General features: G+C 36.1%; 1 protein-coding gene across 1 annotated transcript; it reads left to right on the top strand.

The window, feature by feature from the left end:
- Nucleotides 1-1,223: 1,223 nt before the first annotated feature.
- Nucleotides 1,224-13,969, top strand: LOC307134577 (natterin-3). The gene is made up of 3 exons (XM_079830438.1): nt 1,224-1,351; nt 5,922-6,042; nt 11,296-13,969. Exons 2-3 carry the CDS (start codon nt 5,925-5,927, stop codon nt 12,303-12,305), a joined length of 1,128 nt encoding a protein of 375 aa, XP_079686564.1. The 5' UTR covers nt 1,224-1,351; nt 5,922-5,924; the 3' UTR covers nt 12,306-13,969.
- Nucleotides 13,970-15,120: the final 1,151 nt, after the last annotated feature.

The following is a 15,120-nucleotide window of genomic DNA, read 5'->3' as shown; positions in this document are numbered from 1 at the left end:
CTCTATAGTGGTTACACCCATGGTTGCAGGATTTCTTAAATCATTCCAAAAGAGGGCGCTAATCTGCCTTCAAAATTTTTTATTTTGAAGGCCTAGTCTCTATTTTAACCTGAAATACTGCAATAATTAAAATAAATAACAATTACAAAAACAATTTTTAAAAATAATTTTCAATGGCAAAAATAGACCATAATTATTGCATAAATATTAAAAAATACCATCAAATCATCTCAAAATACAAAATTAAAAAGAAAAAATATTATTGAAGAAAAATAAATTGCATTGGTTTTACTGGGGTGGAGGAAGTTACATTTTTAGGTGTCCGGTCACTTTTTACTCTCTGAAATTTTCTGGGGACCCCTTAGAACCTTCTGGAGGACCCCAGTTCTAAAGTGTTACTATATTGTGTATCTTTTGTGCATGTTATTTGAATTAGCACATTTTAGTGTAGTTTAGTGGATTGCATGTAATGTTTGTATTTAGGGGTTTACTGTAAAATAAGATAACCCAAACAGAAAATATGGTAGCCCGTATATATATACCCGTTGTGGCCCATAAGAGCCCTACATAACACCTATCTGGGTCCCATCATCAACCCATCTGGGCTAACCCATGAGGGGCCTCCATGGAAACTGAGGACAAAATTAGCTGGGTCCCAGTTGGGTAGCCCAGGAGCCCCAGATATCAGCCCATGTGCAACCCCTTCGGGCCCACAGCTGTTACATATCTGTCTGTTTGGACTTTAAGTTTTGTTTATGGACGTCCTGTTTTCGTTTGTCACATGTTTGTTTGTTCAGTTTCCCGCCACTAATCTGTCTCCATGGTTACCCTCGTTGGTTTAGTTCTGTTCAGCGGTGTCTTCTTGTCTATTAACTTGTTACTGTCTGCTATTTAGTTATCTTGTCTCCTTCAGTCTGTGTTTGGTCTCGTTTATGTAGGGTGTGTTGCTACATGTCTGTATCCTGTTCATTAAAACAGCATTTGAGTAATCTACTTACTGCCTACCTGCCTGAGCGACTGTAGCACCAGCTGGGTTTGCCCTACCTAGTTGACCCAAGTGGACCCCAGATAAGATGCCCATTTTGAGCCCATGCCCACTCTGTACTCCTGTGGCCAAGGTTTAACACACGTGGGCCCCACATACATGTGTTGGCGGTAGTCTATTAATAAGTTTTAAACGTAATTTAAGGCCCACCTACAGTTGGTCTGGCCCATCCGGCCATAAATGGTAGCTCAACTGCAGCATTTGCATCAATGCTGGCTTATATTTGAGTGCAGGAGCTGTAGAGCACCGGATCAGTGACAGGGACGACCACTAAAGCAACTCTGCACTTTCTCAGGAGATTCACAGGTAAGACACTGCACAAGGTTTGATATGTGAAGCCAAATTGGATTTGAAATTTTCAAATTGAAATTTATTGTTAATTTACTTTGGCTGCATGGTTCCTTGTGGAGGTTCAGCTTTGCAATATAGTAATTTAAAGGGATAGTTCACTCAAAAAGGAAAATGATCCCATGATTTACTCTCCCTCGAGTCATCCGAGGTGTATATGACATTCTTCTTTCAGACGAATAAAATCTGAGTTATATTAAAAATGTTCAGGCTAATCCAAGCTTTATAATGGCAGTAATAGTTGCTCTGTTTTTGAAGTCCATAAAAAAATGCATCTGTCCATCAAATAACTGCTCCACGCGGCTCTGGGGTGTTAATAAAGGGGCAGGGACGGACTGGGGCAAAAAAGTGGCCCTGGACTTTCTGTCACAAAGCATAAAACATAAAAACATAAAAATATAGATGCTATTTTCTATAGAAATGCTTATCATTAACATTAATGAATGACTTGCATACTTATTTAGGTTATAATTTGTCTTTCCTGGTGCACATGGCAATTAATAAAAACAATTTTTTATTTATTTTTTTAAATCTTTTTCCATACAGTGACGTTTAATATCACAAAAGTTCAATACCTACCATAAAATCAGTCCATATGAAGCAATGCTATGGTCTAGAAGACTTAGTGTGTAGTGCAGAACTTTATGCCTTCCTAGTGGTTATAGTGTTTGTCCTTTCAGGAGCTTGACATCTGTCATTTTATGGAATAGAGCTCAAATTGTTTTAAAATGTTAAAACTTTAAAGTTAAAAAATTATATTGGTCCTGGAGTTGTTTTTAAATGAAAAATACTGCATATTAGAATTATTTCTGAAGGATCATGTGACAAAATTCAGCTTTGATCATAGAAATAAAAATAAAAATTACAATATATTAACAACAGATAAATGTTATTAATATTTCTTAATATTTAGTTTTACTGTATTTTAATCGAATAAATTTAGCCTTCTTACAAAATCATTAAAAAAGTCTTGATTATTTCAAACTGTTGATTGCTAGTGTTTAAAATAATGCATGTGAACTAACTAGCAAATTATAGCCCATATTTATTATTTTAATATATGACACGTTCTTCACAGGACATAGGCTATTTGAATATGAAATTATTCAATTATATATATTATTGAATATGAAATCGTAGCCTTCAGTAAATTAACAGTCTTCAGTCTTAGAAAGTGATTAATAAAAAATATTCTAAATATAAATTGACCTTATGTTTATTTTTTCTTGACTGATTTAGGAGGGGAAGAGAAGGTAAGATAAGGAGAATGAGAGCAAAAGAAAGAGTGATGGAGATGAGGAGAGAGCAGGAATTGACAGATAATCTACTGCCCATGACTTGGTTTTAAAGCTATTTCTCATATTTTGTGGCCTTCAAACGTCTTAAAATGCACATATGCAGATCAGAGAAATTAAAATGTTCTCAGAGGAGCATGCCACTGAACCCCGGGTTTGTGTGTGTGTGTGTGTGTGTGTGTGACGCGTGCTTGTGCACGCAGTATAGGCCAAATAAATAAAGCACCTTTGTTTACTGACCAATTATAAGTTAATGATTCTACAAATGTTCATTGAGTGGCTCCTTCAAAACTTCATATTTCACAACATGAAACAAACACAAGTTAGCTTATACAACCCCAAATCAGAAAAAGTTGTGACGGTATGGAAAACGCAAAAAAAAGAAAAGAAGAAGTGCTTTCTAAATTTACTTTGACTTGTTTTTCATTGCAGACAATATGAACACAAAATATTTCATGTTTTGTCTGGTCAACTTCATGTCATTTGTAAATATGCATCCTTTCCTGTCATTCAGACCTGCAACACATTTCAAAAAAAGTTGGGACAGTAAAGCATTTACCACTTTGTAATGTTGCCATTCCTTTTCACAACACTTAAAAGACGTTTAGGGACTGAAGACACCAAGTGATGAAGTGTTTCAGGTGTAATTTTGTCCCGTTCTTCCTGCAAACAAGTCTTTAGGTGGGCAACAGTACAGGGTCTTCCACACATTCTCTATTGGAGACAGGTCGGGACTGCAGGCAGGCCAGTCAAGCACCCGAACCCTCTTCCTCCGCAGACAGGACTTTGTAATGTGTGCAGAATGTGGTTTTGCATTGTCTTGTTGAAATATGCATGGACGTCCCTGGAAAAGATGTCTTCTTGAAGGCAGTATATTATGCTCCAAAATCTCTATGTACTTTTCAGCATTAATGGTGCCTTCACAGAAGTGCAAGTTACCTTTGCCAAGGGCACTGACACAACCCCATACCATGACAGACCCTGGCTTTTGGACGTGTTGTTGGTAACAGTCTGGATGATCCTTTTCTTCTTTGGTCCGGAGCACACGGCGTCCATTCCTCCCAAAAAATACCTGAAATACTGCTTCATCTGACCACAGTACACGTTTCCACTGTGTGATGGTCCATCCCAGATGCCTCCGAGCCCAGTCGACGGCGCTTCTGGACACTGTTAACATAGGGCTTCCTTTTGGCACAGTACAGTTTTAACTGGCATTTGTGGATGTAACTACGTATTGTGGTACTTGACAAAGGTTTGCCAAAGTAGTCCTGAGCCCATGTGGTGATATGGCTTATAGATGAATGACGATTCTTGATGCAGTGCCGCCTGAGGGATCGGAGATCACGGTTGTTCAGCTTAGGCTTGCGTCCTTGTCCTTTACGCACTGAAATTCCTCCAGATTCCTTGAATCTTTTAATTATGTTATGCACTGTTGAATGTGAAATATCCAAATCTCTTCCTATCTTTCTTTGAGGAACGTTGTTTTTAAACATTTCAATAATTTTCTCACGTATTTGTTGGCAAACTGGCGATCCTCTGCCCATCTTTGCTCCTAAAGGATTAGACCTTTCTTGGATGCTGCTTTTGTACCAAATCATAATTACAATCACCTGTTGACATCACCTGTTTCAAATCACATAATTATTTAACCATTTTACCTCATTACTAGCCCTAAATTGCTCCTGTCCCAACTTTTTTTGAAATGTGTTGCAGGTCTGAATGACAGGAAAGGATGCATATTTACAAATGACATGAAGTTGACCAGACAAAACATGAAATATTTTGTGTTCATATTGTCTGCAATGAAATACAAGTCAAAGTAAATTTTTTGCGTTTTCCATACTGTCCCAACTTTTTCTGATTTGGGGTTGTAGTTCTGTCACGTGAATTTGTGATTTAAACTTTGTGGGGAAGTTTTGATTATCCATGCCAAATACTATACACGCCACACAGTGTGTGTTTGGACTGAAAAAGGTGGTAGCCTACATGATCTCGGGTTAGCAATTTGACAACATTGATATTTTCTGTGCATCATAAAGCATGCTTGTTAAAGGGATAGTTCACCCAAAAAATGAAAATTTGAGGTTTATCTGCTTTCCCCCAAGGCATCCAAGATGTAGGTGTCTTTGTTTCTGCAGTAGAACACAAATGAAGATTTTTAACTCCAACCGTTGCCGTCTGTCAGTCGTATAATGCATGTCAATGGGGTCCAATTCTATTAGAGTAAAAAAAAACATGGACAGACAACTTCACATTAAACTCTGCGGCTCGTGACGACACATTGATGTCTTAAGACACGAAACGATCGGTTTCTGCGAGAAACCCAACAGTATTTATGCTATTATATCACCTCATATCAGACGAATGTCATCAGACTCCAGACCGCCATAACTTCCTGTGAGTAAGGTCAAATTATGCAGTTGGAGTTGGAGTTAAAAATCTTCATTTGTGTTCTACTGAAGAAACAAAGACACCTACATCTTGGATGCTCTGGGGGTAAGCAGATAAACATCCAATTTTCGTTTTTGGGTGAACTATCCCTTTAAGAAACCAGCAGGCAAGATAATCCAGCGCAAATTAGTGCATAAAACATCACCAAAATTAAGTATTTGAACCTCATAATTAAATACAAAATGAGGGTGGGGGGCTGAAAAAGGTCCACTTTTTGAAAAGCCCCCCTGCCCCCCCCACCCCCTTTTTTTTCACTAGGCCGGCTACGGGCCTGAGCAAGTATAGTTGGGTCTACATAACTCCCAAGGAACCATCAGCACGACACAGTGACAAATGTGTTAGCGATTAATAGAAGATTGAATGAGGAAGATGCAGTTAATAGAGATGGTGAATTAGACGATGTTCGAGGGCTGCTTGGAAGGCTTGTCATGAAAAAACTATGGGTTTTTATAATGAGATTTCAGATGTAAAATAAAGCCTCCGGTAAACATAACATGACACAAGTTAGCATTTTAGCACTTCTTGTTCCATCGTCCCGAAGTCAATGGTTTTTTTTGAATGGAGTTTTGGTTAAATGGCTGAAATAAGGTCTGTGATGAACACACTTTCATGTTTTATTCTACAACATAAAATACATCAGTATTACCCCACATGTGATTTTTTTTTGAAGCTGTTACATCTTAAAAAGGCGGTTGTTAACATTGATAATTTAACTAATGTTAACAAATGAAACAAATTGTAAGGTGTTACTGATATGCTTGTGTGATATTTCATTTCTGTAGATAATGTGGCAGCGGATGATGGATCTCAGCATGGTGATCATCTTTGCTCTGCTGCAGATCAGCACACAGCCAGCTGAGGTTGATTCCAGCCCACCCTTTCCAGCACAGGACAGTCCAGCCGGTGTGTTTGATTTCCCAATCCTACACACTGATTTACCTCTACCTGGATCACTCAAAAAAAAAATCTTGCCTAAACATAAGATTTATGTATTTGAATTGCATATAAATTTTCCATGCATTTAGATTACATAATTTTAACATAAACAAATTAATAAATGTAATGTGCTTCTTATACACTGAAAAAAAATATTGCCCAGTTAAATTAAGCATTATTAATTTGTGCTCGTTTAAATAATTAAAATTTCGTTTTAAAAAATGATTTGGTTTTATGGGAATTGCGTGTGTTTTTGTTTAAATTGAGATCAAATAAATTGATTGCGACCACTTACGATAATTTTTTTTAGTAAATTCAACTAATAATTTTTTTCAGTGTATGTAAGTCATACATAAATGTAACGGGTATTATTTATGTAATTGTGTTGATAAACTGAATGTGATTCATATATACCAGTTTTACGTAAATGAAACAGCTAAGATTTATGTAAAAGTGCACAGAAAAACGCCCATGTTAAATGAACACTTCCTAGTGTTCATGTGCGTGCTCACTACTAGGTTAAAGTACTATTGAAGCAGTGATAAGTTAATGAGATAATTGAGTGATGATTGAGCATTAATGATGAACACCTGATAATAATGAGCAGAATCACTGACGGAAAGAGAAACACAAGAACTACAACTGACTTCAGCCACAGCCTTAGATAAAATCAACTGAAGATAAAAGAAGACATTAAATCTTAAGATCTCAGCAGATGATTTCTGTTTTAATTAAAATAATGAAGTCACCATGCTGGAGATCAGTGTCTGCTTTAGTTGTGCTCTTGACCCTTAACTCTTTAACTTTAGTTTTTCTCTGGCTCCTTTAACTGTGTGTTTATAAAGCACATTTGTTATGGCAAGGGAATCCAAGAGAATATGTTATCTGTTGATGATAGCTATTTATATATTGTTAATGATATCATCGTGTGACTAAATCACTGATCTCATTCAGAGTCTAATCCTCTGGTTAAAGTGGTACTGTGTTAGTAGTTTTGTTTTATTCATAATAGTTGTGATTCTACAGCAAGAGTTACAGCACTGTTGTGGTAATCGAATAAAATGCAGGATTTAAATCTATGGCATTGCTTAGATACATTAACACAACCGTCCTGGATCTTGTGCTGTAGAATCACATGGCTATTACTATGAATACAACACAATTATTAACACATTACCTCTATAACCAGAGAATTAGCCACTGAATGAGAGCAGTGATTCAGGCCACTACAAAACAAATAGCCAACATCACCTGATAATATTTTATCTTGGATTCCCTTGAAATAACAAATGTGCTTTATAAACACAGTTAAAGGAGCAAGAGAAAAAATAAGTTAAAAAGTTAAGGGTCAAGAGCACAACTTAAGCAGACAATCTCCAGCATGGTGACTTCCAACGAAACGGTACGGTATTTTCATTAAAACAGAAATGACAGAAATAAAGTCAGTCTGGTTAGTAATGCGTGAAGCTGATAATGCTGTTTGTGAAGTAGTTTAATCATCCTCTTCTGATATCTTCAGAGATTTAATGTCTTCTTGTATCTTCAGTTGATTTCATCTAAGGCTGTGGCTGAAGTCAGTTGTAGTTCTTGTGTTTCTCTTTCCTTCAGTGATTCTGCTCATTATCATCAGGTGTTCATCATTAATGCTCAATCATCACTCAATTATCTCATTAACTTTAACACTGCTTCAATAGCAGTGTTGGGAATAACGGCGTTATAGATAAACGGCGTTACTAACGGAATTACTTTTTTCAGTAACGAGTAATCAAACGAATTACTGTTTCTTCCGTTACAACGCCGTTAGCGTTACTGAGGGAAAAAAATGCGGCGTTACTATAATTGAGCTCATTGAAGCGGTTTCATCCGAACAGGCTCTCTGTCAGTCGGACCTGCAACGTGTGTGTGTGTGTGTGTGTGTGTGTGTGTGTGTGTGTGTGTGTGTGTGTGCGCGCGCGCCAGCCATGCGTGTTGGTGGTGGGTTGGGTGGTACACATAACTGATGATGATTGGTGGGTGTGAGACAAGGTTGAGGTTGATAGGTTGAGTTCACACACACACACACACACACCTATGACGCACACGCATATGCACAGTCAGTGATGGCAAGTCCAACGACTTCAAAGGTAGTTTTCGCAAACTGGAAGTATAAGCGCTACTTTTCCCTCGTTGAGGTGAAAGGTACAAATGTTTATGTAACGTGCAACTTATGCCCAGGAAGAAAGAGTCTATCCACGTCGGTGGCAAGTAATTCTAATCTAATGAAGCCTCACATCATCACAGCCACAACATTAGTGGCTAAAAACCCAGGTGATAACGTGAGCTCCACTACCAGAGGAGTAGTAAAGAAGTACTGATACTATTTACACAATATTTAAACTATAGTAGTGATACTACTGATAATATTTACAATAATGTATTGAATTTGATAGGTGTCTCTCACGTTGTCCCACAGCAACATTACAATAGTGTACATTTAATGTACAATGTTTTATAATAGCAATTTATTCTATTTAGTGTCCAATTCATTCATTTAACATATTTAAAATTGGGGGCATCCAAGTTATGTGACATATTTGAAAGAAAGAAAAAAGTAACACAGTAGTTACTTTCCCTGGTAATTAGTTACTTTTATAATGACGTAACTCAGTTACTAACTCAGTTACTATTTGTAAGAAGTAACTAGTAACTATAACTAATTACTTTTTTAAAGTAACGTGCCCAACACTGTTCAATAGTACTTTAACCCAGTAGTGTGCACACACATGAACACTAGGAAGTGTTCATTTAACATGGGCGTTTTTCTGTGCACTTTTACATAAATCTTACCTGTTTCATTCACATATAACTGGCATATATGAATCACATTCAGTTTATCAATACAATTACATAAATCTTACCTGTTACATTTATGTATGAAGAATTAACCCATTATGCATATGACTATGACTATTAACTAATTCAAAATGAATTCAAAAGCCATTACCACAATTACATATTACTTAACAATTAGTTAACAGTCACATGCCTCAAGAAGTAAAGTCATAACATAATGATTCCTTTGCACATCATTAGCTAATGATTAATTAAAGCAGACAACTGGAAGTTGAAATACATGGCTTTGACTCATTGTGGTAATTAACATGAATTTACTTTATTAGTTAATATAATATGTTATTTGGGAATTAATACATGATGTCATATTTAATTAATAGCAATTAATATATCACTTAATCTAGAATCTTCATTAGTTGCTGACGCAGTAATCATTAATAATTGGTTTAGTTCGTCATGAGCCTACATTAAAGGTGCCCTAAAATGAGTTGAAACAATATTTTAAATTGTTCTCTAATATATTCATTGAGGGTTTATGGCTTATTTAAGGGCAAAAATTGTCCAGATATGGTTTTACAGGTCCATTTACAACCATAGAAATTGTCCCTAGAATGAAATGGTCTGTTTTTGCCTTATTTGGAAGGGTCATGAATATTAATGTTGAGTTCTGCTCTGATTGGCTGTTTCACTGCGACTCATTTCAATGGCTCACAGAGACAGCAAATGCATCTTTGCTGCGCTCAGCGCTCATTAACCCCGGCGAGAGCAGCCTTTCCTCTGCTAGACCTGCGGATGTTTGCCGCTGGCTCTGATGTCTCTGTAGTGGTTAAACATGAGATAGAATTTGTCTTGTGTAGATCTGATGGGCGATCTTTGGTCTCATGAATCTATAATTTGTTCCCTATTCGTTTTGGTTGAGGGCAAAGTGAAGTTTCCTTTATTTCTTTGATCATTAAAACTGACATTTAACAAAAAGAGACTGGGTTGTGTTTTGTCATATTTCATTTTGTTACAGTGAAGATAGTCATATTTGCACACTTATTGCATGAACCACAAATTAATATGTTTAATATTGTTTTAAATGTAAACTAAAAGAGGCAGGGTTGTGTTTTATATTTTGTTTTGTTATAAATGCAGTGAAGATAATCAATGTACGAGTGGCCTGAACTACATTTGTGTGGCTATTAATATGTTTATTAATATTTTTTTTTTTAGGAAAACGAAAAGAGGCGAGTGATTACTATGCACCAGTGCCCTTCTTGGGAAATAAGTTAACTAATTACTGTAAAAGCAAGAGCCTATAACAAATACATCTACTAAAGAAAACTTTTAAATGTGTGTCAGGCGTCTTATAAGGCAATGTACATAGGGACGATTTGTGAAATAATTTCAGACACTGTGTAATATCATTGCACTGCATGGTACGGCAACAAAGCTCCTGGATAATTACACAGGAATGAGAGTATAGTTCTAAGCTATTGGACTAGAAAATCGCAGCTTTTCATTTTCCCTCGGTCTTACTACACAATTTAACTTTACGCATCACAACAAGTAAATTGGAAAATGTTGCCGTTATTTTGCCACTTATTGAGCAGTCGGCTAGCTGGAGCCATTTACCTCCAGTCTTTGTGCTAAGCTAGGCTAACGGTGGGTGGGTCAGACAGTGTTATGGCACGGAGATGAGAATGGTATGTATTGACTTATCAAACTCTGGGGGATACGGTGAATAAGCTAAAGTCCCCCAAAAAAATTCAATCAAGGGCACCTTTAACTCGTGATTATCTGTGCATTAGTTAAGCATGAATTAATGCACCCGTATTGTAAAGTGTTACAAAATATTATTATTGTTCAATAACATTTTACAATAAGGCTCCATAGTTAACATAAACTGACAATGAAAAATCTTAGTTCATTTCAACATTTAATAAAACACTACAAGTTTTAACTGTATTATTTAATGGACCTGAGCTGACATGAACTAACAATGATCAGTTGTATTTTTGAACTAACGTTAACAAAGAATAATACATTCTGTAATGTAGCTATTGCTTATTGTTAATGTTAGTTAATGTAAAGTTTTTTCTAAATCATTTGCACTTTATCTGTTTAAAACATTTGTGTATTGCTGTATTTTAATTAGGCTAAATGTTCACAGTTCTTTTTGTTATAAGAAAAAAAGTTATTAAACCTGTAATAATACTTATTTCAATGTCATGATAAAGCTTAAGCAATTATCGCAACATGAAAATGTAATACTGTCACATGCCTGGAGCTCTTATGATTATATTTCTTTGTGCATTGTCTTATGGTTGACTGACACGCATTTAGTGTTGAAAAGAAAACTGATGTATAAACGTTAACAGCCCTGATTCTGTTTTTGTTTTGCAGAGTCCTCTCGTGTTCATAGTGTTTTTCCTCGCAGTTCTCCAGACAAGGATCCGTTCCAGAGCAACTTGCAATGGACAGTAGGCACAGCGAATCCATCACAAGTGCCTGTGGATGCCGTTCCCATCCTTGACAAGAAAACAAAGCAAACGTTTTACGTTGCTAGATTGGAAGACTGTAGGCCTTGTTTCTTTGACAGTGTTAAAAAATCTTGTTGGGTTGTACAAATGCATCCAGGATTCAGTACAGGAGGCGTCGTCCTGAAAGGAAAAATTTCATTTCTAGTGAATAAGGATAAGTTTGAAATTCTTGAGTGGAAGAAATCTTCATATGGAGAGATCCCACCTTTACCTGTAGAAACTTGTAACGGTTACTTTATTGCTCGAAATGAATTTGGGTTAGGCTATATGACCGATAACAGTTTAATAACGCTTGGTGATACAAAACAAAGCACCACAGAAAATGAGGTTCTCACCCTAAACCATGATATTAAAGGGCATCATTTAAACATTATGAACTATGAAATTAATAAAGCGGACACGTCAGAGAGCGTTACAGTACTGAAGCATTTCACGGTTTCCAACAAGCACCGTGAACCCGCCAAGCATCAGGTGAAGCTGGACCAAGGCATCGATAAAACAATTACTTTGCTAAAGACCCGTACGCGTTTAACTGGAGGGTCTGGGGAGTTTTCAGCCGACGGTACTATAGTTGTAGTAAAAGTAGGAGGAAAGTTAAACGTTAAACACGAACGTAGCCGCCTCAATTCTGAGACTACAGCCACAACTAATAAAGACTTGCACTCTGTGAATATAGAGGTGCAGGTTCCTGCCAACCATGTTTGCAGCATTGACATTAAAGCCAATACCTTCACCGCTGATATCCCGGTCACTGCTGAGCTCACTAGAGTATACAACAACAATGAAATACGCAGAACCACGATCAGTGACACCTATAGTCATCAGGAAGTAGCAGAAATACAAACGCTTGTGAATCCCTGCACTCCAATTTAAGATGGAATAAAATGTTAATTGTCATTTAATTGTCAATTAACATTTTATTCCATAAGAGCCAGCTCTGCAAAAGGCGTCATTCATTTTTTGCAGAGCTGGCTCTTATCCATTTTCCCATCACATATCACATTTGATAGGCATTTACTTGCAATAAAAATTAAGAAAATGCTCTAAGAGTGGATATAAAGTGGCTAACGAAATGTGTAATAATAATAAAAAGCATTTATTGGGGTTAGGGGTCGGTGTAGGGAGGGCTTTTATTGTCTCTTCAAGGCGGCATCCATTTAATACTTTTAATAAATATAATAATCTACACTCTATGTTACTGAGGTGCAAATATGCATCTGTCAAAATAAAGTATACATTGCATGTTATTATTTACATATTGCAAAGAACTACTTTTATGGTGTAAATAGAATATATCACTATTTGCACTACTTCAACAGCATCTACAGCTCTTTGCACTTTGTGTAAATATCATCTATCGCTAAGAAAATGTTATTTTCACTTTGTGTAAATAGAATTTAGTTGCTATTAACACTTGGTGTAAGCCACTGCCTGATATTATATCCATTAGAAATCAGTTTGAATGTCCGCTGAGGAAAGCGATAGACTTCTGTAAGACTTCTCTAATAAAGACAACTGTAAGCTTAAAATTGTATAACAACACTTTCTCATGAAATGCGTATATACAGCACGAATTGTATTTATCATGCAATTTATACGCCAAAGTTAGTTTTTACGTGCATATGATACGCATCGTCACCACATTGGGTAGGTTTAGTGGTGTGGGTTACGTGCATGTAACACGCTATAAAGTGAAAACTGCGTAACACATGTATGTAAAAACTCATTTTGGCGTACAAATTGCACGATGAATGCAATTCGTGCTATAGATGCGCATTTTCATGAGGCCAGGCTGGTTAAAATTAGAGAGGTAGGCTATGGTGGATTTCCGTGGGAAATTCAAGCTTGTCTTTGTGTCATTACATCACGTCTTCATACTATGAAGGTAAAATGATGCCATAAAGAATCGCAAGTGTGAATTCAATTTACATGCTCAAGAGAAGTTCGTAAGTGTAGCCTAATTCATGTATTGTGAAACTGCAGCTTCATGTTAACGCAAAATAAATATGTGTGTTCTTCTGACTTCCATTTTTCTGAGTTCTACTGAGTTCCAGTGCAGATACTGCGGGAAAGCAAGTAAAAGGTTACATCAGTACAAAAAACAGACACACACACATGCAGAGACACATGCGCACAACACACTATTATACACACAATATGGTAAAATTGAGCCAAAAGACTCAAATAAGAGTTTGAAATCAGATCAGACCCATGCAGATTGATTAAGCTCTCATAAAACATACCTGTTCCTTTTTGTTACATTTTTATTGAATTTTGATGTTATGTGTAACAAAATGTTATCCTCTGTTTTAATGCAAAAACTGACACTTTAAATCAACATAAAATAAAAAATCTAAAACTTAAAAATAAGGATTTATGTCTAAAGACACTAGAGAATGTATAAGCCACTTTATATAGAGTTCTATATAATCTAGTGGTCACATCATGGCATTACACAAGTTTTTCTTTATTTACTCCCACCCGCTTGGATTTTAAATGTATTGTCTCTGTTTTTACATGGAGTACTGCTTTAATTGAAAAAGAATAAAATATATATATGAAACAAATTGTGTATTATTTTCAATGGGGAAATTAGCTCTTAAAATTGTTTAAATATTGGATAGTATCAAAAAATAATTTCAAAATTCGAAATAATAATCAAATACAATTGAAGAAAAAAACATATTACATTGGTTTTCCTGGAGTTACATTTCAAGACTTTAGTCACTTTTGACAGTGAAGGAAACCCCTAAACGAAGAAGACCAGAGGGATAAAAACACAAATGAAATGGTGAAGGCTGTAACGTTATTGTTCTGGACACCCAGGGGAACTGGTGAAGATGGAAGTAGGGTGTCTGGTGGCGGCTGGGAAGCAGGTGGATCCCTAGATCGTAACCACAATATTTGTTATTACTGTTTCCCAAAATAGTCATTATGCTTTACTTTATACATGTCACATAGCCTACAACAAAACACCAAAAAGTACCATGGTATTCCCATATCAGGCCTACATGAATTCAGCAAATCCTAAACTATCAGTCATTCCAGTTGCAGATGAAGCCTGTAATACTGTTGTTTTATGATAAGAATAAAAATCAATCTTTGTCAAAAGTTTAGCATTGTTTTGTACTGAAGTATCATTTATAAGTACTTTAAGCTTTTTTAAAAAAAGGATATCCATTTCCATTAATAGTACATTTACATTCAACTGAATTGCACAAACAAACAATCCTTAATCAATTATTCAATTCAATGGAATTTTACTATTAAATGAAATGTGTAAATCTGTTCATTAGTTCATCATTAGTTTTTATTACAATCAAACATAGTGTTATGTGTTATATCTCTCTGTGTGTGTGTGTGTGTGTGTGTGTGTGTGTGTGTGTGTGTGTGTGTGTGTGTGTGTGTGTGTGTGTGTGTGTGTGTGTGTGTGTGTGTGTGTGTGTGTGTGTGTGTGTGTGTGTGTGTGTGTCTGCATTTGTTCTCTATCATGGATTTGTTATGGTATCACTCCTTCATTTCTGCCTGTGTTCTCCGTACAAGACACATCCCTGTACAATTTACGGTAAAAAACACAGCAGCTGTAGTTGCCAGAACTTTACGGTAGCAACATTTTAGGTTTTACAGATTTAAATTTACAGTAAATAACTGTATTTCATTAAATTAAATCTGTTATGAACCTTTGATA

The sequence above is a fragment of the Gobio gobio genome, assembly GCF_949357685.1.
Source record: "Gobio gobio genome assembly, chromosome: 12".
NCBI classification, from domain to species: domain Eukaryota; kingdom Metazoa; phylum Chordata; class Actinopteri; order Cypriniformes; family Gobionidae; genus Gobio; species Gobio gobio.
Note: the sequence above shows the minus strand (reverse complement) of the source record. Positions and strands in the feature narration are given on the sequence as shown.